Source organism: Solanum stenotomum, chromosome 9, assembly GCF_019186545.1.
Source record: "Solanum stenotomum isolate F172 chromosome 9, ASM1918654v1, whole genome shotgun sequence".
Lineage (NCBI taxonomy): Eukaryota > Viridiplantae > Streptophyta > Magnoliopsida > Solanales > Solanaceae > Solanum > Solanum stenotomum.
In genome coordinates, this window is record NC_064290.1 from 14,210,927 (window position 1) to 14,236,564 (window position 25,638).

At 34.2% G+C, this 25,638-nt stretch overlaps 3 protein-coding genes and 1 pseudogene across 5 annotated transcripts; 1 reads left to right on the top strand and 3 right to left on the bottom strand.

Annotated features, from left to right (window-relative positions):
• The first annotated feature begins 76 nt into the window (after nt 1-76).
• LOC125876479 (TMV resistance protein N-like) lies at nt 77-7,446 on the top strand. 3 transcript variants are annotated; one of them, XR_007447500.1, is made up of 7 exons: nt 77-720; nt 1,014-2,085; nt 2,604-2,894; nt 3,664-6,273; nt 6,525-6,602; nt 6,685-6,797; nt 7,304-7,438. XR_007447500.1 is itself a non-coding variant. In XM_049557665.1 (5 exons), exons 1-4 carry the CDS (start codon nt 218-220, stop codon nt 6,265-6,267), a joined length of 4,470 nt encoding a protein of 1,489 aa, XP_049413622.1. In that variant the 5' UTR covers nt 77-217; the 3' UTR covers nt 6,268-6,273; nt 7,304-7,446. The 3 variants fall into 3 exon arrangements, 1 of the variants encoding a protein (XP_049413622.1); XR_007447499.1 differs by lacking the exon at nt 6,525-6,602; XM_049557665.1 differs by lacking the exons at nt 6,525-6,602; nt 6,685-6,797 and having other exon boundaries at nt 7,304-7,446.
• Nucleotides 7,447-7,620: 174 nt separating this feature from the next.
• LOC125877295 (ATP-dependent helicase rhp16-like) lies at nt 7,621-13,664 on the bottom strand. The gene is made up of 16 exons (XM_049558631.1): nt 13,509-13,664; nt 12,599-12,656; nt 11,759-12,489; nt 11,295-11,411; nt 11,138-11,211; nt 10,982-11,039; nt 10,751-10,894; nt 10,587-10,672; nt 10,418-10,484; nt 9,863-9,961; nt 9,389-9,610; nt 9,125-9,226; nt 8,888-9,043; nt 8,700-8,788; nt 8,547-8,627; nt 7,621-8,447 (listed from the first exon to the last, which is right to left on the bottom strand). The coding sequence occupies exons 1-16, from the start codon at nt 13,662-13,664 to the stop codon at nt 8,369-8,371; spliced, it is 2,319 nt and encodes a 772-aa protein (XP_049414588.1). The 3' UTR covers nt 7,621-8,368.
• An 850-nt stretch (nt 13,665-14,514) lies between these two features.
• On the bottom strand, nt 14,515-18,316 carry LOC125877296 (ATP-dependent helicase rhp16-like; annotated as a pseudogene).
• A 2,451-nt stretch (nt 18,317-20,767) lies between these two features.
• LOC125877297 (beta-amyrin 28-monooxygenase-like) lies at nt 20,768-24,696 on the bottom strand. Its single transcript, XM_049558632.1, has 4 exons — nt 24,021-24,696; nt 23,099-23,392; nt 21,955-22,142; nt 20,768-21,070 (listed from the first exon to the last, which is right to left on the bottom strand). The coding sequence occupies exons 1-4, from the start codon at nt 24,694-24,696 to the stop codon at nt 20,768-20,770; spliced, it is 1,461 nt and encodes a 486-aa protein (XP_049414589.1).
• Between the last annotated feature and the right edge of the window lie 942 nt (nt 24,697-25,638).

The following is a 25,638-nucleotide window of genomic DNA, read 5'->3' on the forward strand; positions in this document are numbered from 1 at the left end:
GCACTATGAAAGTTGGAGGTCAAAGTTAAAATTTGAAGCCAAGTTTAAGGTCAAATATATGTATTATCCCTTTAATTTTATAGTTACCAATAGACTGTTCCAATAGCAATAATTGAATAGAGTAGACTTCATATAACTTTGTCCCAAATATCATCTCTTTTTACAATCCACACACTTCATCTTTTTCTTCTCAAATTTTAAAAACTTAACTGAATTCATGGCATCAACTTCTTCTTCTTGTTCTGGGTGCTGTCCTCGATGGAAGTACGATGTCTTCTTAAGTTTTAGAGGTGAAGATACTCGTAAAACAATTATAGGTTACTTGTATGAACGTTTGACAAGGAAGGGAATAATTGCCTTTCAAGATGATAAAAGGCTAGAGCGTGGCGATTCAATCCCAGAAGAACTCTTGAAAGCTATCCAAGATTCTCAAGTTGCCCTCATCATTTTCTCAGGGAATTATGCTACATCGAGGTGGTGCTTGGATGAACTAGTGAAGATCATGGAATGCACCAAGGATGAAAATGAAAAAATAGTCATGCCGGTATTCTATGGTGTGGAACCATCACATGTTCGAAACCAAAGTGACAGCTTTGCTGAAGCATTTGCCAAACATGAATCAAAGTATAAGGATGATGGTGAGGGGATGCAGAAGGTGAAAGGATGGAGGACTGCCCTAACTGCTGCCGCAAATCTAAAAGGATATGTATTCGGTAATGGGTGAGTTAAACTGAAATCAACGGAATAATTTATGATGACTAGCTACACATAATTATATTTGACAATAGAACAAAGAATCTCTACTTCAAAAATGATAAACAAAATCATAACTAACTTATTCACATTTTCTGAAAATAGAATGATGGTTGATTATATATGTTTCTATCTGTAAGAGTTTGGTTTCCAAGCATAGTCCTTATTCTTAAAATCATAATTATGGACTCAACAATGCGAAATACTTCTTATTCTTGACTATTTTTATATGTACATATTAGCAATATTTTTTTTTGTAGGGTTGAATCTGACTATATTGAGTGTATTGTTGATGAAATTTCGTTCAAATGCAAGAGTTCAGTATCTTATTTGCACAAAGTTGTGGGAATAGATGCTCAATTAGAGAAAGTAGAATCCCTACTAAAGATGGAAATCAATGATGTTCGGATTGTGTGGATCTGGGGAATGGGGGGAGTCGGTAAAACGACAATAGCAAAGACTATTTTTTATAACCTCTCGTCCAAATTTAAAGATAGTTGTTTCCTTGAGGATATCAAAGAAAACAAACATAGAATGCACTCTCTGCAAAATATCCTTCTCTCTAAACTATTAGGGGAAAAAGAAAATTGTGTGAACAATAAGGAGGAGGGGAAGCACCTGCTGGCTCGTAGACTTCGGTTTAAGAAGGTTTTAATTGTGCTTGATGACTTAAATCACATTGACCAGTTGGATTACCTAGCAGGGGATCTTGATTGGTTTGGCAATGGCAGTAGGATTATTGCAACCACTAGAGACAAGCGTTTGATAAGGAAGGATGTAGTACATGAAGTGGAAACACTACTTGACTGTGATGCTATTAAACTGTTCAATCAATATGCTTTCATGAAAGAAGTTCCTGATGAGTGTTTTAAGGATCTAATGTTGGAGATAGTAAGTCATGCTAAAGGCCATCCTTTAGCGTTGAAAGTGTGGGGTTCTTCATTACACGGGAAGGGTATAATTGTGTGGAGAAGTGCTCTAGACCGAATGAAGAAAAACCCTGGTTCAGAAATTATTGAAAACCTCAAAATAAGTTATGATGGGTTGGAGCCTGAAGAGCAAGAGATTTTTCTAGATATAGCATGTTTCTTCCGAGGAAATGAAAAAAAAGAAGTCATGCAAATCCTTGAGAGTTGTGATTTTCCAGCTGAATATGGATTGAGCGTCCTTATTGACAAATCTCTCGTGTTCATCTCTAGCCATAATAAAATTCATATGCATGACTTAATACAAGATATGGGTAAATATGTAGTGAAAATGCAAAAGGATCCGGGCGAACGTAGCAGATTATGGCTAGCTGAAGATTTCGAAGAAGTGATGGTCAATAATACGGTAAGTAGGCTAAACAATACTATACTATTCAATTTTTAGTTTTTCATATTCCAAATACATATAGGGTTGATTCCCAATTTTCAATTATCCATTTCTCTTACTTCATATGCTCTGCTTAAGTCATTTTAGTTGTTTACTTTAGAAGGAGAAGCAAAAGTAGCATTAATTTCCTAATGCTGCCTAATTCGTTTTTCTTATGTTATTAAGCCATGAACTAGTCTAGAATACAGGCACTTTATCTATTTAATCCAATTTCATTCCTTGGATTAACTTGAAATTTGTGTGATATTTTGTATGTAATAACTCAACCAGGAATTCACTTTACCATTGATTGTTTTTCATTTTAAAGAAAATTACAATTTAAAGATACTATGTTTCAATAACAGTTCCATTCTAACATTGCATTGCATGAAAAGCTTTTAGACTTGAGTCTAAAGAACTTTTCAGAAAATGTAATAATAGAAAATAGAACTACATTATTAATTGCTCAAAGTAAACTAATGATCTTTTTTTATCAGGTAACCAAGGCAACAGAAGCAATCTGGTTTCGTTATCGTCAAAAAATATGCTTTAGCAAAGAGGCCATGAATAGTATAAAAAATCTTAGGATATTATACATATGTCAGGAGCATGCATTCACATGCATCAATTGCCATGATGGCTCCATTGAGTACCTTTCTAACAACTTGCGTTGGCTTTCCTGGAATCATTATCCTTGGGAGTCATTGCCAGCTAAATTTGAACCCAAAAAGCTTGTTTATCTTCAACTAAGGTTCAGTTCACTGCGTCATTTATGGACCGAAACAAAGGTACTAACATTTTTTTTTTCTTTAGCTACAATTTGTTTCAATCCTTTCTAAATAAGTTTAACAATATTCTTGTTTAGGCAGCATACCTTAAACCCTCCTAAACATGGCACGTTTTGTTCGGTACACGCCTAAACTTTATGTTATCTTAATTATCCCCCCAAACGTGACTGTTTGTAGATGATAACAAATAAGTCAATTCTGGTTGGCCGGAATGCACACCATATATATATATATGTATATTTTATTTTTTTAGACAAAGCCCAAAATCATCCCTTATCTTTGGCTTTAGATTCAAAGTCATCTCTTTTCTTTCACATGGAGCTCTAATAGTTCTCCATCTTGTTAATTTAAAAGCTCAGCTCCTGTGCACATGACATTCACGTGAGAAACTTCTCCATTCATTCTGATGGAATGTTTACATCACATTCTTCTAAATTGTGGCTCCAACAACTAATGGTTATCAATTGTGATTATCGGTGGCACTGCAGCAAATTTATCCCCAAAACTTATAAAATTTCAAATTTCAAATCGGTACCGAATAATTGGAGAAGAGCTTTGTGCACAATCCCAACATATAGAGAACCGAATCACTAAAAAACAAATATCAACAAATTTCAATCCCTGAAGTTGTGCCTATTAATGCACCATGTGAAAGAAAATGGATGATTTTAAATTTAATGATAAAGATAAGGGATATCTCGAATTTTTATGATAATTCTTTTACCTAGCTGTTTTTGTTTTTCTATCTCATTCTTTCCATTCTGAACAGTATTTGCGGTCCCTACAAAAGCTAGATCTCAGGGACTCAAAAAGCTTGACACGAACACCAAATTTCACGGGGATGCCAAATTTGGAGTATCTGTATTTGAGATCTTGTAGTAATCTTGAAGAGGTTCATGATTCCCTGGGATGTTCTAGAAAACTCATTTGGTTAGATTTGAGTGATTGTGGCCGCCTTAAGAGGTTTCCATGTGTTAACTTGGAATCTCTTGAATATCTGACTCTACAATATTGCTCTAGTTTAGAGAAATTTCCAGAGCTCCTAGGAAGAAGTAACCTGGAGTTAGAGATTTCGGTGAGAAGCACTGGGATAAGGGAACTACCAGCATCTATTCAGTACCAGACTCATATTACCAAGCTAGATTTAAGTCGTTTAGAAGACCTCGTAGCTCTTCCAAGAGGCATCGGAATGTTGAAAAGCTTGGTGGATCTATATTTGTGGGGTTGTAAACAACTTGAAAGCTTGCCAGAGGAGGTAGGAGATTTAGAAAACTTGAAGGTGCTTGATGCCCAACAAACTCTAATTTCACGACCTCCGTCTTCCATCATGTGCTTAAACAAACTTAAATCCTTAAAGTTTGGAAAAGATATTGAAGAAATAGGGTATTCAGAAGGCTTAGAAGATGAAGTGTACTTTGTGTTCCCTCCGGTGGCAGAAGGGTTATGCTCATTGGAATATCTGGATCTCAGTTACTGCAATTTACTAGATGGAGGACTTCCGGAAGACATTGGATGCTTATCCTCTTTGAAAAAGTTGTATCTCAATGGAAATAATTTTGTGCATTTGCCTCGAAGCATTGCCCATCTTGGTGCGCTTCAATCTTTGAACATAAAAAATTGCAAGAGACTCAAAGAGTTGCCAGATTTCACCGGGATGCCAAATTTGGAGTATTTGTATCTCAGATCTTGTAGTAATCTTGAAGAGGTTCATGATTCCCTGGGATGTTCTAGAAAACTTATTCAGTTAGATTTGAGTGATTGTGAAAGACTTCAGAGGTTTCCATGTGTTAACGTGGAATGCCTTGAATATCTGGATCTACGAGATTGCTCTAGTTTAGAGAAGTTTCCAGAAATGCTCGGAAGAATGAAGCCGGAGTTAGAGATTTACATGAGACCCTCTGGGATAAGGGAAATACCATCATGTATTATTCAACAACAAGCATGTCTTACAGAGCTAAATTTGAGTTATATGATAAACCTTGAAGCTTTTCCAAGCAACATTTGTAAGTTGAAGGGTTTGGTGAAGCTAAATGTATCGTACTGCCCAAAACTTGAAAGCTTGCCAGAAGAGATAGGTGATTTAGAAAACTTGGAGTGGCTTGATGCCACATGGACTCTAATTTCACGACCTCCTTCTTCCATTGTCCACTTGAACAAGCTTAAATTCTTAAGTTTTAAAAAATATAAATCAAAAGATGGAGTGTGCTTTGTGTTCCCTCAAGTGAATGAAGGGTTACACTCATTGGAACATTTGAATCTCAATCACTGCAATCTAATAGATGGAGGACTTCCGGAAGACATTGGATGCTTATCCTCTTTGAAAGAGTTGTATCTTTGTGAAAATAATTTTGAGCATTTGCCTCGAAGCATAACCCAACTTGGTGCTCTTCTATCCTTGGACTTATCACAGTGCAAGAGGCTCAAAGAGTTGCCAGATTTCACGGGGATGCCAAACTTGGAGACTTTGAATCTGTCAAATTGTATGAATCTTGAAGAGGTTGATCATTCCGTGGGATTTCTCAAAAAGCTTTGTACATTAAAATTGACTAATTGTAAAAGGCTTAAGATGTTTCCAGTTCTGTGCATTGATTCCCTTGAATATATGGTTATGTGTGGGTGTTCTAGTTTAGAAAATTTTCCAGAAATCATCGGAAGCAAGCAAGTGGAGTCAGAGATTCACATGCTAGACAGTGTGATGAGGGATCTAAATTCGGTGTATATTTCATTTCCAGATTCCTTGTCTCAGAATATCATTTCCTTGCAGCATGACATCTCTGGTTCAGATTCCTCGTCACTAAGAGTGTTTACCATTGAGCATCCTGGGAAGAAGATCCCAAGATGGTTCCACCATCAGGGAACGGATAAAAGTGTATCAGTCAATTTGCCTCAGAATTGGTATGTATTGGATAACTTTGTGGGATTTGCTGTATGTTACTCTGGCTGCTTAACTGAAACTACAGCTCAATTGATTCCCTTGTGTGATGATGGCATATCGTGGATGACCCTGGAAGTGAAATCATCCCACCATTCAAAACGGATTACAGAACCTAAGATTCATTTTTTCTTGGTACCTCTTGCTAGATTATGGGATCCATCTAAGGCAAATGGAAAAACACCAAATGACTATGGAATTGTTAGATTATCTTTCTCTGGAAAAATGAAGGAGTATGGATGTCGTTTGTTGTATAAAGATGAACCAGACCTCGAAGCCTTGTTACAAATAAGGAAAAATAATGATAAACCAACAGAGAACTCCATGAACAATGAAGCCAGCTGCTCCTCTTGTAAGAGACATTCTAATATTCGTGGGAGAGTCACCAGTCTCTTCAGAAATTTTGCAGCTCTTTCGTGCAAACCCAGGAATTTCTCTTAAATATTGGTAATATACCACATGACTTGTTTTCTTTTTCTAGGTGGTTGTGAAATTGTGTTCTCTCTCTTTTCGTCAATTGATTCTCCATTCTGTCTCTGTTTGTTATGAACCATGATTAACCAGGGTTAGTTAAAGGATGTGAACAAGTTTAATCTTTCGATACTCAAGTCAGATCCTGGAATCATGCTATCTTAACTCTGTTCCTACCTTGAAGTGCTCACAAGTCAAGAATTTTAACTTGATTGCTTTACTCACAGTTCCGATGTGAAGGACTAGGCTGTCTCCTAAATAATTACAGTAAATATCATGTTCGTTTTGTGATGGAACCATTAAGGGTGAGTGCTTAATTTAGCCATGTGTTGATTAGTTACGGAGCTAGTTTTCCTCTAAGAAGTAAGATTTTGGTGGGGTTTTCAGGCATATGTTGGTTAAGCAAGGGCAAGAGTTTGAGGAAAAATCAGAAGTTCTTTGTCGAATGGTGGGACGATTCAGTTTAACACTTCTGCACTAAAACATTTTCTTGTTGAAAGGTATCATGCTCTCTAACTTGAGCAATACACTTCTCTTTAGCAGGATCCATTTTCATATTTGTACCAAGTTAAACATGTAGTTTCAATTTAGGATAGAGGGAATAAAGCAACATTTTATAAATGAACAACTGTAGGAAATAAAAGCATTAAATATTTTTCTACTAAAAGTTCCTGCATTGGGAATTTGTTTCAGTAGAATTTTAATAGTAGAAGTACCATATAATAATAGTATGTAGAGCTTTGTGCTTCATCATTGACTAATGATTTGATCTGACCTTTGAGGGAGCAAGTGAGTGAGAGAGGGAAAGAAGTCTCTGGAAATTTTGAAGTTGCTAATTTCTCAAGTATGTAATGTTGGATAAGGTCACACGAAGCATCGTTGTGTGATTAAATATAGTCAGCAGCAGCCCTTGCATGTTATACTATGCCACAAGATTGAGTAGTTCACAAGCATGTATTATAATATGTTTTTCAATCTTTATCTGAAAAAATGGATGTATATAAAGGTCTTGAGATACGTTGGAATCGTGGACGCTGCCAACAGAAAAGGGCCTGTCGAGCTGCAAAGATACAGTAAGGAACACCCATTTGCACAACTCTCAGGATCGGATGCATGGTCCGGGTGCTGGGGCTGAAGTGACAGCTGGTCGAGTATTCTGTGACATCTGGCAACTTGCTAGGTAGCCGCTGATCCATGGCTACGAACTTACTAATAGTTACATTTGGGGAAATCTCTGTTTTTACTTTTAAATAAAAATTTCTCTTTTTATGGTAGGGATTTGGGTAAAAGATGAAACATTTGACATCAGAGACGGTGGAGGAAGCATAGTTATCTACATGGTACAAGTAGTTTGTGTATATGAAGCATTGCAGATGATCAGTCTAGCATGCGGATTAAGTAGTTTGTGGCTTTCAAATCCATACTCATATGTGCTGCTCCAACTTCAATAAATTATCCAATCCATCTACATGGATGCTAATCTAATCACTATTGAAAACTCACCAACTTATGGAAATATCCTCAGTTTTATTGAGATTCAATTTGTTTTATAAACTTCTCTATTTTTATGTAAAATTATAGTATTTCTTCGCTAGTACATGTAAGAAGTTGTTGTCTTAAGAGATGCTACTGAATACTGATGAACACCTTAAATCCTGCAGTCTTTGTCAATGCTGAGTTTCCAAGGAGCATGTCGGAAAGAGGCTTGCACAATTTAAGAAATCTGACGGTGATAAAGTCATTGAAATTTCCACAGATGAAAAACATCTACCTGTGAAAGGATATCTACCTAATCCTCCTCTTCCAACTTTTGTTAAAGTAATTGGTATTGCTGACACTAACAAGTCTATCCAAGCAGAAATTTGGAACCTGTTGTGGTGAAGTTTATTGAAGTTAAATGAAAAGGAAACAATTTAACTATTGATGAAGCTAATGCCTGTTGAAGGTGATGCAGAAGCAACAGAAAATTAACTCTTTCAACAGATCGAAATCCATACAGCCCAAGGGTGAATGTCACAACACACTGTACAAAATTAGTTTGTCAAACTGAAGAGATAGAACATATCAAAACTCAAAAGTGACAATTAAGCAGGGATTTCAAGTCCTTCCCTTTTAGCTTTCCTAAGGCCTTTGAAGAACCACCAACTGTCCTGCAATCGGAAACTTTGAAGTTCAGTATGGTAACTATCTTTCTGTCACAACACATATGTAACTATATATCTAGACGACTGTAAGAAAAAGACACTTGCCCTTCAAAACGTAATTTCTTCTCCTCTTGTAACTCTAAGATTTTCTCTTCAATTGTATTCTTAGTTATAAATCTCACAATCCTGCAAATTTGAAAACAACAATAAGCTAAGCTCCATTCAATGGCTCCAAAGTGCACGAAATATGGAACATACTTGACTGGTTTATGTTGCCCTATTCGACGGATTCTATCTTGGGCTTGCTGCTCCACCGCAGGATTCCACCAAGTATCCATTATGAAAACCTAGCAAAGATGAAGAGATGAGGCACCTAACATGACAGGTATCATGTGCTTATTCAACGGATAAATACAAGTCATAATTGTAAGAAAATGAATCCTTACATGTGATACAACTTTAACATCAAGGGCAATGCCTCCATCTTTCAAGCTCATAAGCAGTATCCTGCAATCTGAATCCTTAGTGAATTTGTCAACTGCAGCATCTCTTGCAGTAACAGACATGGATCCAACTAATTGAACACAATTGACGCCCGACAGCTGAATACAGACAATGCAAGTTCCCTTAATTGTTAGTCTGAAAGGGAAAGTAAGAAGGGAGAAAGTACCATTATGTCTTACATTAAGAGAACGTTGTATCAGATCCAAAAACGATGTGAACTGGCTAAAAACTACTCCTTTTGCAGAACCGTCCCTTTCAACCATGATGCTAATTTCTTCCTTCTACATTCAATAAAAGTAAAAAATGAGCATCAAGCATGTAATTAGCAGACCCCCTCACTTTGAAACTCAAGATGGAGTTTCGTACTATAAAATAGAGATTTATAGCAATACAAGAAAAACAAAACTGAGGAGAATATGATAATGTAGAATGCAATTGCATACCAAAGCTTCTAATTTAGTGCTTGTCTTGAATTCATTTAGCTGATTTTTTTTCGATATACTTGAGGAGCTAAACCTTTTGCCAGTAGGTTCAGAATTAGAATCATTATTCACAGTGAACTCAAATGTAAGGGGTTCGGTACATGAAGGGCATGCCATCCTCTCCGTACTTTCAGCAAAATCTATCAAACATGCCTTGCAAAATACGTGGCTGCAAGATGTAACCTGAAACAATCAAAAGAGATGAACAGTTCAGAAAAGATAAAGACTTTATACTAGAAGTATTTAAAACTGTTCAACACAAGTAAATGGCATTTGAAAGTTCAACATACAATAGATAGGCTGACAATGAGAAATTGAAAGGTGCTCGAAGTTCTTGGACCTTGAATGGACAACATAATTTAATAATTGCCAAAAGGAGAGAGCTATCAAATTAAACTTCAGCTGTCGGCAGTGGGTAGAGGTGCACAAACTCACTACTGGATCTTCCACTGCATCCTGACATAAGTCACATGCTTGTTCAACATCTCCAGCCTCTTTATTGCCACAAGCTACAAGGTAAGGATGATCAACTACCTGTCAATTAAAGAAAGACATTGGTCAAATTTTGTTAATGGCAAACACATTTATGCGAGGCAAGTTCAGACAAAAGCAAAGAAAAGTCAGTGTCTGTATTTTAGTTCATATAATAGGACAAGAAAACTAAAAGCAGTCGCTTCAAAATTAAGTTCACTGACTAGCACAAAATAGTAGCTTTGACATGAAGAAATAATTTGAGGAAACTATGTTTAATAGCCATTAGCAGTCGTCTGATACGTCTTCCACTAGTCCAAATTTGTGACAACTAGTAGGGGAGGAAAACAGCCCTATGACGGGAGGAGTTGGTGTAAAGAAAGGGAAGCCTTTGCTCTTATCAGTTTATATATCCAAGGAGTAAAATGTCATTTTCAGTCTAATCCGGAGAAACTTCACACAAGTATTTTATCCAGTGATCCACACATGACAAGCATAAATAAAGCATTGTCTTGGTACCTGCCGTAGGCGTACGATAGTAGCAAACATGTGAAAATAGTTTTTCATCAGAGTTCCAGCATGGACACTGCACCAAATATGAAAATAGATTTTTATCAGAGACAAGTAAAGGTGACTTGAAGGATGAAGTGGTCGAGTTTGAAAATGAAATGTCAGAGAGATAGTATACCTATAGAATTGTTCTCGACTTCTACGGAACAATGACTTGTAGGTTTTATATTCATCAGTATCCAAAGAAACTTTCCTCGTTCTAACCTAAACCCCAAAAAGGTAACCAGTAAGAAGATTCTTTTCAAATTTAAGCACACAGCACTACTGCAATACAGAACTTACAGTCTTTGTTGGAAGTGCAAGATCAGCAACTCTTTCTTTTTTGGTACGTTCTAGCATTATATTTTTCAGAATTCTGTGATTCAACAACACCATCGCATCTCTACCCTCCTCATCATATATCGGCTTTACAGGTATTTCAATATACTAGAAAAAAAAGAAGAAGATGTTTCAACTTTACTATATCAGCAATATGATGATGAAGCTCATGTATATTACTAATTGTTAACTTACTTTTTTCCACCAGTGAAAGTATCGAGCACAATTGTGGGGGCACATTGGATTAGAGAATCTGTCGAATTTATCAACGAACAGGCAACACAAGATATTTCAGAAGTAACATTGTTTGAGAAGCAAAAGGATAACAATATATATAAACTTTATGTCTACCTAAAATCAAGTCCTTTGCCATCACAATCTTCGCAAAAGTAATAAGCATAAGGATCAGCTCTTAAGAAACGGACCTGTATAGAAGTAAAAAATTTGATTAACCTCACAACTATAGGAAGTAAAGAAAATGTAGTTAAACTTGCAGAAGTTAACTTACTAATGAGTACAATACTTCAATTTGCAGGTGTGCACCAGTTAAGGCCCACTTATATGTAGATTCTAAAGCAAGAACCGCTTTTGTGGCGTTGCTGTCTACAGATTGGATATAATGAGCCTATGCCACAGAAGTTCAATCAGTTAAGAAAATTGCAGATAAAATATCTTGTGTCATACGTACTTTAGGAGTTCATGTGTTACCACCAAAGATTATTCAGCATTTAACAGTACAGGTTTCTTCGTAACCATTATAAGATTCTTCAGTCTAATAGCATATTATTCAGCAGTTAACGATATAGGTTTCTTCATAATCACCATACTAATCTCCATATTTACGACTCCAATCACATGATCAATGTGAAGAACTGGTATTTATACAAAAAAAATTGCATAAACAGAAAAAGAACACGATGTACAGATAGAGAACGCCAATTGAAGAATACAACAACATAACATATGACTTGCCTCATCCAATATTATACGATTCCACTTCACCGAATGCAGAATTGACTTCAACCTGGACACATCATCATCAGCAGGTTTTGAGTTCCTGCTGCGCTTTTTTGAGTTCTTGCCGCCCTTCTTTGACAGTTTGGGCATATAGTCAGCCTCGATAGTGGGGTACATAGTAATGACAAAATCATATTCCTCCAGTTTGTACATACATTTCTCCATTTTGGCACCATGATAAACAAAAGTTTTATTGCTTCCTCTAGTGGTGCAACGTTCAATCTCGCGAAACCATTGCATTGCTGCAATCACAGGACATATAACAAGAGTTCCTTTTACTACTGGGAGGAGTTGCTCAGGTGAAGATGACAAGGAATCTTTTTGTAATTCGCGTTGAGCAAGCACGAGAGCAATGGCTTGAATAGTCTTCCCCATTCCCGTTTCATCAGCAAGAATACCCCCTCTGATTTGAGAGTTTTCTTGGTTTAATGACCAAGCTAACCACTCCTTTTGGTAGCTCAATAATGGCACGATGAAATTTGATGGTGGCTCAACAGTTTCAGAAAGCGATTCCGCGTTCTGATTACCCAAGTCTAGATCTTCTGAATATTTCTTAAGAAGGAATTCATCCATTGTTTGTTCCACTAACTCCCATATCAAAATATTTCCTCTTTCCTTTTGTTTCCTCTTTCGATCATGTTTCCTCTTATCTGTCCTTTTCTTCAATCGATGATAATTTCTTTGGTCTGAGTTGAATGCAATTTCAGATACATGAACAATTATCAAATTACAAATAAATTAGAAAAAGATATGAATGTAAACGATTCAAGATTTTTGAAAGAGAAGAAGAAGAACCTGAAGGATTCATTTTCCCAGAAACCAGAGAGAAATCAGGGCACAATGAAATTAAGAGCTAAGTTGAAATGAAACTACAAGTTGAGCGGGAAGGACTTGCTTATATAGAGCCCAATTCGCTGATTTTTTTTAATTATAATTCCTTTTTATAGTTTTTGAGTATTGAAAAATAACTAATGAAAGTGTGTCGTTTTTTTCAAATATAATTTCAAAAAAATCAGTTAGTGTCCATTTCTTCACAAAGAAAACCAGTTTATGCTATTTTCAACTAAACATTCACGTGGAAAAGTTGTTTGCCAACCTTTATATAAAAAGAGAAAAAACTAAATGTTCACTACAAATTGCATTTTACAGCCATAAACTCTAACTAACAAAACTGTTTTGATATTATAATGAGTTGTACCGATCTAACTTCGAGTACTTGCTGACATGGCAAATGAGCTGGATATTAATCTGAAAGCTCGATTAGTATTGTTTTGTTTGCACGTCGTTTGGTACATAGCTGGTTATAGTTATGTAAGTATTAGTAATGTAAGTGAATTTATGTATTATTTTATGCCGACACTAATTATTCATGTATTAGTTATTCCACGCCTGCCTTCAATCCTAAAATAATACATATATAGATTCACTGATAACCTATATGTATTTGTTCTGTGGATTTCTAAATTGTTTGTGTCTGATCTTCTTTCTTTAATTTAGTTGGTTTGAATTGTTAAGAAGCAAAAAAAACTTGATAAAAGGATTTTGATAGGCTAGGTTTTAACTTAAAGGAGAAAAGTAAATTATAGACATTATTGATAAAAAGATTCAGCATACATACTGACAGAGTTCAAAGGCAAATTAAACCCTTAGCTTGTGCAGACATAGGCATTATTTGAAGCCTTTCTTGTGAGATTTGAGAAGTTACCTCTCGTGCACGCAGAGAATGCAAGTCACTGTCATTTGCAAGGCTATTGAACTTCACAGAATTGGATAGCAATGGCATAGTTGGGTAGCGTCCCTGGCAGAATGTCACTAGTCTTCTAACAGAATGCAGAAGCTTCCTAGTTGAATCATTGTTCATGATATGAGCAACACTATTTTTGTGAATCTTCTCACGAGCTGATGGGCTCACGAATACCAACCATAGTAACACACACCAATAGGCCAAGGTGCATTACAATGGCTGTCCTTTTTGCAAACTCTGTAACTCTTGATGATCCTACATGAATACTATATTAACTTATCAAAAAATGATATTGAGATTCAATTTGTTTTATAAAGATCTGTATTTTTATGTAACTCTTGATGATCCTACATGAATACTATGTTATCTGTATGACTGTATGTGTATGTATTTTGGTATGAATGATTTGCTAGCATGTATCGCGTTCTTTGGTACTTGTTTCAATTTATTTTGTTTATTGGTGATTTTCCTGAAATAGAACTAAAATCAAACCTGGTGCTTCATTAGTTTGCTTTAAAACATACTGTAATATGCAATTCATTGACAGTAAAGTAGAAAAGAAGCAAAATGTAACATCAGACCATAAATGCTTAGTATAACGTTAGTCGTTAGATATCTTAGTAAGTTTTATTATTTAATCTATGTTTAGCAGATGCTTACAGTTTATGGAATGCTCGTTCAAGACTGATAAACTGTGTTTTACCTCTTACTCATCGTGGGGAAATGGAAAAAGAGAGTATTCTCAGATGATGCAGTTTAGGATAACAATATTAAGTACATAAACTTTACGGTCACCAAGAAAAAGTATCATGTACGTATGAATTCTGATGCATTTGTTTATCATGCAAGTGAAGTTAAAATGGAAGGAAACAATAAGAACAATTGATCAAAATCCATACAGCCTAAGGGTAAATGTCACAACACTTTGTACAGAATTTCGCTACAAGCTAAACAAAGCATATGTCATTTAATTAGTTTGTCGAAAGTGACAATAAAACAGTGATTCCAAGTCCTGCTCTGTTAGCTTTCCTAAGGCCTCTGGAGAACCACCGACTGTCCTGCAATCGGAAACTTGCAAGTTCATTATGTCAAAGGAAAATAATTTCTAGAGTCACAACACATATCCAACTATCTAAGAAAAAGACTTGCCCTTCAAAAAGTAATTTTTTCCTCTCTTGTAACTCTAAGATTTTCTCTTCAATTGTATCCTCAATCACAAATCTTATGATCCTGCAAATTTGGAAACAACAATAAGCTCTCCATTCAATGGCATCCAAAGTGCACGAAATATGAAACATACTTGACTGGTTTATGTTGCCATATTCGATGGATTCTATCTTGGGCTTGCTGCTCCACCGCAGGATTCCACCATGAATCCATTAAGAAAACCTAGCAAAGATCAGGAGATTAGCCACCTAACATGACATGTATCATGTGCTTATTCAACAGATGATTACAAGTCATAATTGTATCTTCAGCTGGTTCTTTGAATGCACCGAGAAATGAAGTTGAGTATATCAAATGAACACTAGATATGCACAGGCCTTACATGTGATGCAACTTTAACATTGAGGGAAACATCTCCATCTTTCAAGCTCATAAGCAATATTCTGCAATCTGAATGCTCAGTGAACTTGTTGACTGCAGCATCTCTTGCAGTAACAGATATGGATCCAACTAATTGAACACAATTGACGCCCGACAGCTGAATACAGACAATGCAAGTTTCCTTAATTGTTAGTCTGAAAGGGAAAGTAGGAAGGGAGAAAGTACAATTATGTCTTACATCAAGAGAATGTTGTATCAGATCCAAAAATGATGTAAACTAGCTAAAAACTATTCCTTTTGCAGATTTGTCCCTTTCAACCATGACGCTAATTTCTTTTTCTACATTCCATAAAAGTAAGAAAATGAGCATTTAGGTTCTGTAAAATAGAGATACTATAGCAATAAAAGAAAAGCAAACTGAGCAGAATATGATTATAATGTAGAATGCAATTGCATACCAAAGCTTCTAATTTAGTGCTTGTCTCGAATTCATTTCGATGAATTTTGTTCAATATACTGGAGGAGCTAAACCCCTTGACAGTAGGTTCAGAATTAGAATCTCCGTTATCATTATTTGCAGTGAAGTCAAATGTGAGGGGTTCGGTACATGAAGGGCATGCCATTCTCCCCATACTTTCAATAAAATCTATCAAACATGCCTTGCAAAACACGTGGCTGCAAGATGTAACCTGCAACAATCAAAATAGATTAACTTTATACTAGATGTACATCTGATAAAATCTCAATGTCTATGGCGCTGGAAGGGAGCATCCCAAATGCTAATCCACTTCTTGAGAATTTCCAGGGAAAAACAAAGTAAAACAGAAGAACTAGAAAACATGTGATCCAGACATTGTTTTAAGGAAAAAGTATCTAAAACCGTTCAACACTAGGAAATGGCATTTGAAGGTTCAACATACAATATATAGCCTGACAATGAGAAATTGAAAGGTGCTCGAAGTTCTTGGACCTTGAATGGACAACATAATTTAGTAATTGCAAAAAGGAGAGAGCTATCAAATTAAACTTCAGCTGAATAACTAATCGGCAGTGGGTAGAGGTGCACAAACTCACTACTGGATCTTCCACTGCATCCTGACATAAGTCACATGCTTGTTCAACATCTCCAGCCTCTTTATTGCCACTGGCCAATTCTGTTAATGGCCCGTAGTAATGATGATCAACTACCTGCTGATTAAAGAAAGACATTGGTCAAATTTTGTTAATGGCAAATACATTTATGCGAGGCAAGTTCAGACAAAAGCAAAGAAAAGCCAGTGTCTGTATTATAATAGAAGGACAAGAAAACTAAAAACAGTCACTTCAAAATTAAGTTCACAAATTAAAGACTAGCACAAAATAATTTAAGCAAACAACTATGTTTAATAGCCTTTAGCAGTCGTCTGATACGTCTTCCACTAGTCCAAATTTTTTTGACAACTAGTAGGGACAGGTCAAGAGAATCAAAGTCGGGGACAAACAACCCCATGACGGGAGGAGTTGGTGTAAAGAAAGGGAAGCCTTTGCTCTTATCAATTTATATATCCAAGGAGCAAAATGTCATTTTCACTCTAATCCGGAGAGACTCCACACATGTCAAGCATTTATAAAGAATTGTCTTGGTACCTGCCGTAGGAGTACTATCATAGGAAACATGAGAAAATAGTTTTTCATCAGAGTTCCATCGTGGACACTACACCAAATACGAAATGAGGATACAGTTAGAAATAAAAATATCCTTGCTTCCTTCTTACTTTTTTCACTAGGTAATGACACAAATGATTGAGAATTTTATGTGAAGAAAAAGAATGAAATATCAGAGAGAGATAGCATACCTATCCAATTGTTCTCGACTTCTACGGAACAATGTCTTGTACGTTTCATATTCACCAATATCCAAAGAATCTATACTCGTTGTAACCTGAACCTGAAAAAATGTAATAAGTAAGAAGATACTTTTCGAATTGAAGCACACAACATTAGTGCAATACAGAACTTACAGTCTTTGTGGAGAGTGCAAGATCAGCAACTCTTTCTTTTTTGGTACGTTTTAGCAATAATTTTTCCAGAATTCTGTGCTTCAAAAACACCATCGCATCTCTACGCTCCTCATTATTAGATCTCAGCTTTAAAGGTATTTCAATATACTAGAAAAAAAGAAGAAGATGCTTCAACTTTACTATATCAGCAATATGATGATGAAGCTCATGTATATTACTAATTATTAACTTACTTTGTTCCACCAGAGAAAGTATCTAGCACATCCACAAGGGCAGTATTTATTAGAGATTCTGTCAAATTTATGAAAGAACAGACAATGCAAATTATTTCAGAAGTAACATTGTTTGAGAAGCAAAAGGATAACAATATAAACTTTATGTCGACCTAAAATCAAGTGTTCTGTGATCACAATCTTCGCAAAAGTAATAAGCATAAGGATAAGCTCTTAAGAAACGAACCTGTATAGAAGTAAAACATTTGATTAACCTCACAACTATAAAAGCTAAAGAAAGTGTAGTTAAACTGGCAGAAGTTAACTTACTAATGAGAACAATTCTCCAATACGGTTTTGCAAGGGTGTACCGGTTAAGGCCCACTTATAAGTAGATTCTAAAGCAAGAACCGCTTGTGTGATGTTGCTTTCTACAGATTTGATATAATGAGCCTATGCCACAGAAGTTCAATCAGTTAATAAAATTGCAGATAAAATATCAGCAGCTACTGTACTGGTTTCTTCGTAATCGCCATAAGATTCTTCACATTCTAATAAGTATCATAGCTGATAGCATATTATTCAGCAGTTAACGGTATAGATTTCTTCATAATCACCATACATATTTACAACTCTAATAACACGATCGACTTGAAAAGCTGGTGTTTATAAGAAAAAGATTGCATAAATAGCAAATGAATACCATGTACTGGGAAACCAAGAAATACTACAATTGAAGAAAACAATAACATAATGTATGACTTGCCTCATACAAAATTATATGATTCCACTTCACGGAATGCAGAACTGACTTCCTCCTGGATACATCATCATCAATATGTTTTGAGTTCCTGTGTGGGACTACAGTCAGGCTCGATAGTGTAATGACAAAATCATATTCCGCGAATTTGTAGATACATTTGATATTCTCAATGTTGTCGCCATGATAAACAAGAGTTTTGTTGCTTCCTCTACTGGTGCAACGTTCAATCTCACGAAACCATTGCATTGCTGCAATCACAGGACATATATACAACAAGAGTTCCTTTTACTACTGGGAGGGAAGTAGTGACAATATAGTGGAATCTTTTTGTAATTTCACTAATGCGATGGCTTGAACAGTCTTCCCCATTCCGATTTCATCAGCAAGAATACCTCAGAATTTTCTTGTTCTAATGACCAAGCCAACCACTCTTTTTGGTACCTCAATAGTGGTAAGATGAAATTTGATGGTGGCTCAACGCGTTCCGAGTATCCAAGTCTAAATCATATTTTTCATTCCGAAGAAGGAAATCATCCCTATCTTGTACGTTCCAATCAATAGTAGTCCTGTTTTGTTATCTTTCCTGACACGATCATGTTTCCTCTTACCAATCCAAGATGATATCTTTGGTGGACTTGAATGGATTTTCAGATACATGAACAATTATCAAATTGATTAAAAACACGAAAAAAAGATATGAATGTATTTCATTTAGGAAAATGATCAAATTTCACACAAATTTTCAAGATTTTTGGAAGAAGAAGAACCTGAAGGATTCATTTTCCCAGAAAGCAGAGAGATATCAAGGCTTTACTCACAGAATGAAATTAAGAGCCAAGTTGAAATGGAAATACAAGTTGAGCGGGAAGGAAGTAGGATATGTGCATTTATTTATTTAACTTAGGTAAAAAGGATAAATATATCTCAAACTATCGTAAATGGTATGTAGATATCCTCTGTTATACTTTTGAGATATTGGTGTTCCTGCCGTCCAAAAACTAGAGCATATATACCTTTTATACTAATGGACATACACGAGTCATAATCTTATCCACCGACCCGATATTTAATAAATATTGGATAGACGGATAAAATTGCGCCACGTGTCCCTATTTAGTCTTCCGTTAGAGTGAAGGGCATATGTGCTCTAGTTTTTGGACTACAGGGGTACCAATGTCCCAAAAGAATGACAGAGGGTATCTGCATACCATTTACGATAGTTTGGGGGTATATTTGTCATTTTTCCCTTCTATTTATGTATTCATAATAATTTATCTTATTTATTATGGAGTGTTTTACCTCAAATGTGAAATTTTTTGATACTAATCTAAATTTAGACAGACTCTAATGTTGATGTCGAACGTCAAGTAAAAAATAAAATTAAATATTAATATGCGTCGATAATGCTAAAACTTTAAAAATAATTAAATATAGAACTATCAACTGATAAATTGGTGAACAAATGTTACATATTCTATATTTAATGAGACCTCGTATTTGTTTGATATATGATTTCCAAGTAACATTCTCTTATTTTTCATTTTAATAATTACACCCTTTTATATTCATAATATATACGCCATTTAAATCAAGTTGCATTGCCTTCATTTCAATTCATGCTGGATTTGGATCCTCTATAATAGAGATCATCTCCAATTAAATTTAGTATAAGCTTAAAAGTACAATAATTAGTAATGTTCATGTGATTGTAGTATGCCGTTTTTACCTTCTTAGCTAAATTCAGAAAAGTTTTATTCAATTTTTCCTCTGACAGAGTATAATTCAAGCCTTGTCAATACAAATTAGGAAAAATACTTAAATTTTTTAAAAAAAATTACGAAAAAGGTTGTGGAAGCACAATTCAAAAACAAAAAAAGAAAAGAAAATTGGTGATAATATTTATCTAACTAAATACAACAATAGACAAAAAGGCTTGCCAAAAGTATTAAAATTGAAAGAAAACGAATCCACTAAGAGAAATTAAAGGAGAAAATAGAACATAGTAAAAGCAGATTAAATTTGATGAGAACAATTAAAAAAATGTGTAGATTATGTGAGTATTGTAGAATTCTCACAACTGTTGTAGTTAGATAGTTTTTTTTTTAAAAATATTTATTTAAAAAAAAGAGCTTTTTAGATTAATTTTAATTTTTAATAATAAATATAATTCTTATGGGGAGTTATGGTGTGTATGGTTACATTAGTATTTTTAAAATAAATTTAGATGTTTTTTTTTTCTCTTCCCAACTCTCCTTAGTTAAACAGAGGCTGTACCCACACTATCGATTATATAATGTCATGCCACAAATACAAATTATAACAATATATGTTCTCTTTTCTGCACTTAATTCTACCTATTAAGAAACTTAAGAGTAATAAAAACTACAGATCCGAGTCGAAAATTTCATCTTATAAACCATGTAACTTAGATTGCTATTGAAAAAATAATAATACAAAGGGGAAAATGACATTAAATTGAAGCAACATCCATGTGTGTAACCATCAATATCACACAATCACTAGGTCATATGCCTCTATATACACTACAAGAAAACTGTGAATTACATGGGGATTTTTCTAGGGATTAGTATGAAAATTTGCAGGAAAATAAGTTTCCTACAGATTTTCATACTGATCCCCAAGAAAATCCCCAAGTAATTCACACTTTTCTTGTAGTGATGTTAATTATTATATTTTCTAATAAAGTTGATGAGGGTAGAGTTTAATTGGAAGACCCTTGGCAGGAACAGGCATTGGATCAATAATAATCTTCTCATCATGAATAACTTTGTTCCACTTAAACCTTTTGACAATATGGTGCATGAATACAAGTATTTCTAATCTTGCATACTCTTTTCCAGGACACATCCTAGGACCTCCTCCAAATGGAACAAATGTGTAAGGAGCTGGTCCTGATCCTTCAAATCTTGATGGATCAAAATTTAGTGGTTCTGGAAAATATTCTGGATTTCTGTGAGTTGTATTTGAGTTCCAATATAGCTGCATTATTAATTATACATAGTACACATTAAATAATTTACATAACATTATTCTAGTGTGTAGTGTTCAGTTTCTTTAATTAAAAAAATTGAGTACTCCCTCTATCTCATATTAGATGGCATTTTACTTAACAAATTTGTCCTATATTACTCCATCTGTTCCTATTTAGTTGTAACCATTTTAGATTTCACGTCCCTTAAGAAACTAAGTAAGTTTACTATTGTATCCTTATTTAGTGTTCTCGTGAAGTCAAGTTTTCAATAAATGAACATGAATTAATTTACTTTGATTAACTAATTTGACCAATATATATATGAATTACTTAGTTTTTCTATATTGATCAAATGTATACTTTCAAGGCTTAATAACTCTCAAAGGGTAAAATAGGAAGAATTGTGTTATTTATGTATTGATTTTGTGAAATGACTAATATTAAGGAACATCTATTTAATTTTAGTAAAGACGACATGTAAATAGGAACGGAGGGAGTACTTGATCACTTACTAAATTAGGATAGAATTAATTATTTTTGCTTATTTTATCCCTACAATTAATATGGTCTTTGAAAATTTAAACAAATTTTGAAGATCTAAATTTGTTTTTTCAAGAGACTAATTAATATGAACAAAGAGCAAAATAGTAAAGTTGATTAATTTATTGATAATTTCTTAATTATCGTATAAAATGGAAAGTGTCCATCTAATATGAGACGGAGGGAGTAGTATAATTGATGAGTAATTACACAAGAAATTGTAGTGAAGATTATTGCGAGCTATTGCATAGGAGCGAAGGTTTTACCCTGTGTGCACCTAAAGAATAGCGGTTGCGAGTTTTCTTGTGATAAAAAAATTATAATGAAGATTAATGTGGTTATTAATACATACCTTCCATCCTTTAGGAATTGAGAAACCATTAAAGATGAAATCAACAATGGCTTCTCTGAAAGCACCTTGGAGAGGTGGTGCAAGTCTTAAAACCTCACATACCACATTCCATGAATATTTCATCTTCTGAAGATCATCCCATGTCAATAATTCTCCTGCTGCTTTTGACTTGGAAATTTCCATTTGCTCTGTTTATCATTAAAAAGTACTATAAATCACAATAATAAATAATTTAAAGATATATAAATTAAAGATTAACTCTCAAAATTCTATCTGTGGAACATAAATTAAAATAAAAGGAGTATATGTCTATAGATCTTTAAATAAAACTATTTTTCCTAGATAGCAAATTAATTTATAGAAATACAATATATGTTTTGCCTTGCCGGCCAATTTCATCTCTCAATTTATAGTACGTTTATTTACCAAGGACATGTAACAGAAAACAAGACAACAAAAAAGGACTTTGTCAAAATTAAATGTATGTTTTGTGAAAATTAAAAGCTATATCATGATTATCAGAGTAAAAACTATTTATTCTAGATTTCACAAGTGTAAGATAATCAAATTCATTAATAAATTTTGTAAGTCTTGTTTTTAAAACTATAAGTCCCAATCAAACGATTAAAACGGGAGAGTAGCTAGTTTTTACTCGGGTCCCTATTTGCTTGTCCATTTTTCACTTGGCACACCTATTAAAAAAAATAGTAATTGACATAGTGAGTTTACCATTTTACCCCTATTAATTGATAGAATTCCAAAATTAATTTACTCATTAAAGAGGATCTTCTACCTTTTTCAAAAACATTAACTCTCTAAATAAATTGAGGGTATAATAGGTAAAAACAAATAATTATCTTTTCTTGATTAGTCAAAAATGACGAGTAAAAAGGGACCGAGGGAGTATATATGTTGGAACATACATCCATATCATATAATCAGGGCAGTGCTAGTAGCCCGCATACATGTTCAGTCGAACCTATAGATTCATTAAATATGTATAAATATTAAATTTAGAACTCAGTTACTATCACTTAAAATCATTATTATAAACTCATCAGAACCCATAAAATTGAAATTCTAATTTCGCCTCTGATATTATAATCATAATTGAGAGAACAAATAAAAGTTAATGCTCACTTACCATTGTAGACAGCTTGATAAACATGAGGAAGCTCAGCAAGATACTTCACAATAGAAGTACATGCAGAGCTAGCAGTGTCATGTCCACCAACCAACAGCCCTAATATTTTACAAGCTATGTCCAAATCAGGCATGAACTTCCCATTTTCATCACTTGTTAATAGCATGTGTGACAATATATCTTGTGTTGCTGATGCTTTTCCCTCACACAAATCCACCTTCCTTTGCTTTATGATCATCAAAAGCTCCTTTCTTATCAAATTCGACGCTTTGATCGAACGGTTATACGACGTTCCTGATGTTAAAATATAACTTATATTAGGCCCGCACGTGAAAAGACATATTAAAGATCATGTATTCGGTCACCATTTTAATAATTTATGTAGGACACTATGCTTACTAGTTCATTTGTCATATTCTTTGTATTTGCAAACATCTAACAATATAAATTTTCCATTAATGAGAAGCACGCCACTTTTATAGCTATACAATTGAGACCACAAGTTTTATAAACAAAAATGTTATAACATACTTTATTCATATATATTATGAGTTTTGAACGTCTCCATTTTATTATTAGAATATTGTGTTGAGTCAAATTATATTGATAAAAATGAATAGAGTACTTTTATTTTTCTTAATCAGTGTGTCTTTTTTTACCAGTGGCAAAATCAAAATTTTGATTACGGAATATCAAAATATAAAAAAGTAAAATTACGTAAAAGTCAATGAGTGTTAATATATATATATATATGTGTGTGTGTGAGAATATTGTCACCTAGTGTAATTTTACGATGAAGTAGTGTCAATCAATGAAGAAGTTTTTACCCGCATATTTCACTTAAACCAATAAATAAATAAAAATGTGTTCTATTCTAATCATCACTTAAATTTTTAGATAAAATGATTGCACATTTCAATACCTGGCAAGTTAATGGGAATAGAAATCAATCCAGCAGCCAAAACATCAAAGGGTTTTGCAAATTTAGCAACATGTTCAGGATCTTCAATGCTCACAAACAATCTACAAGCCAACCAAAAAGTATAGCTTTTGGCAAGAGGGTAAACTTGAACTTGACTCTTCTTCTCCCAAAATGACTCAAAATGGCGTTGAGCAATCGAATCCATTATCCCAACGTAACGTTGAAGAGCCTCAGGCTTGAAGAAATTCGGAAGTAATCTTCTCATCCTAATGCCTTGTTCATTTATACTAGTTGTCTTCGTATTTTGATCAACCGAAGATGGGAAAATTTTGTTGATTGAATCAGGCCACCATACTTGTACGAGTTTATTTTCGTTTGAAAATAAGAATTTATTACCGGAAGCACCACAAAAAACTGCTGAATTTTCTAATAAAAGGTGTGTTCTAAAGACACTAGAGGAGTACTTAGACATTCTATCGAAGATGAATTTTTCAGGATGACCTTTCCAACCAGTTGAGAGAAACTCGAGGGTTTCTCCAATGAATGGCCATCCAGTCTTGCCCGGGGGTAGAGTCCCGGGCAAGACTGATGAATTTTTATTGAAGTAAAGAAGATGAAGGGAGAGTGAAAACAAGAAGGAAATGATGAGAAGGAGAGATAGAAAGAAGAACTCCATGTGTAATTATTTATAAAAATAATGATATGAGTTTTGGTAATTGAAGTGAACATATATTTATAGTGGAGCAATGCATTGGAGCTAAAGAGGGAGGGTCACTTGTGAAGATGCTTTGAATAATGATATCAATGGTCAAACTATGTTTGGCTTGTTAAATAAGTATATATTCACTCTTGTCTTTTACTTTTTGTTGTTAGATGTCCCTTAAATATTATTCCTCCGCTCTAATTTGTTTCTCTAATTTGAGTTGATACAGAATTTAAGAAAGTCAAGAGGAGTACTTTTGATATTGTGATCTTTATAATATGTAAAATATATCAAAATATTCTTTAATCTTGTCGTGTTAAACATGTCATATGAAAAACAGAAATTAGAAAATTGCCAAAAAAAAAGAAAAAAGAAAGAAATATATTCTCTTTTAAACGAGGAGTAATAAAAAGAATAAGATAAATAAATTAAAATAAAATATTGTACTAAGAATATGTGGTTGTTGATTATAACTATCCATTTGACCATTAGCATCTAGCTAGGGAGATATGGCTAATTCTTTTTTGTTCCTTTTAGGATTTTTGGTGTTGGTGGATATGTTCGTAATGTAATGCACAAGAGGAATTGTAAGAATTAAAAGTTTGGAATTAGTGAAGACATTGAATCGCCGGCAACTCTCAACTCCCGCAATAATATGCAACAAACATTGTTGAATATTTTTGAGTGTGGAAAGTATTTAATGTTTTACTTTCTCCGACTCAATTTATGTTACACATTTTGAATTTCAAGATTCAAACAAGTTTATCTTTGACTATAAATTTTTTCATAGATCTTTTAAATATTTTGGATTATCAATTATTTTGAATTATAATACTTTTTACGTAGTTAACAAATATATAAACTTTATTTCAAAAAAAAGAGTTCATGTGCAAATTCCTGGTCAAATTTAAACTG

Bases quoted from the DNA above. Each gene is read 5' to 3' on its own strand.
- LOC125876479 (XM_049557665.1), top strand. From the start codon at position 218: ATGGCATCAACTTCTTCTTCTTGTTCTGGGTGCTGTCCTCGATGGAAG. The intron at 721-1,013 runs GTGAGTTAAACT...TTTTTTTTGTAG, and splicing joins GGATATGTATTCGGTAATGG to GGTTGAATCTGACTATATTG. The intron at 2,086-2,603 runs GTAAGTAGGCTA...TTTTTTTATCAG, and splicing joins AAGTGATGGTCAATAATACG to GTAACCAAGGCAACAGAAGC.
- LOC125877297 (XM_049558632.1), bottom strand. From the start codon at position 24,696: ATGGAGTTCTTCTTTCTATCTCTCCTTCTCATCATTTCCTTCTTGTTT. The intron at 23,393-24,020 runs GTATTGAAATGT...TTTTAACATCAG, and splicing joins TATTCCCATTAACTTGCCAG to GAACGTCGTATAACCGTTCG. The intron at 22,143-23,098 runs GTAAGTGAGCAT...AATGATAAACAG, and splicing joins TTATCAAGCTGTCTACAATG to AGCAAATGGAAATTTCCAAG.
- LOC125877295 (XM_049558631.1), bottom strand. From the start codon at position 13,664: ATGAACAATGATTCAACTAGGAAGCTTCTGCATTCTGTTAGAAGACTA. The intron at 10,895-10,981 runs GTAAGTTAACAA...TTTTTTTTCTAG, and splicing joins ACTTTCACTGGTGGAAAAAA to TATATTGAAATACCTGTAAA. The intron at 9,611-9,862 runs GTGAGTTTGTGC...TGATTGTTTCAG, and splicing joins ATGCAGTGGAAGATCCAGTA to GTTACATCTTGCAGCCACGT.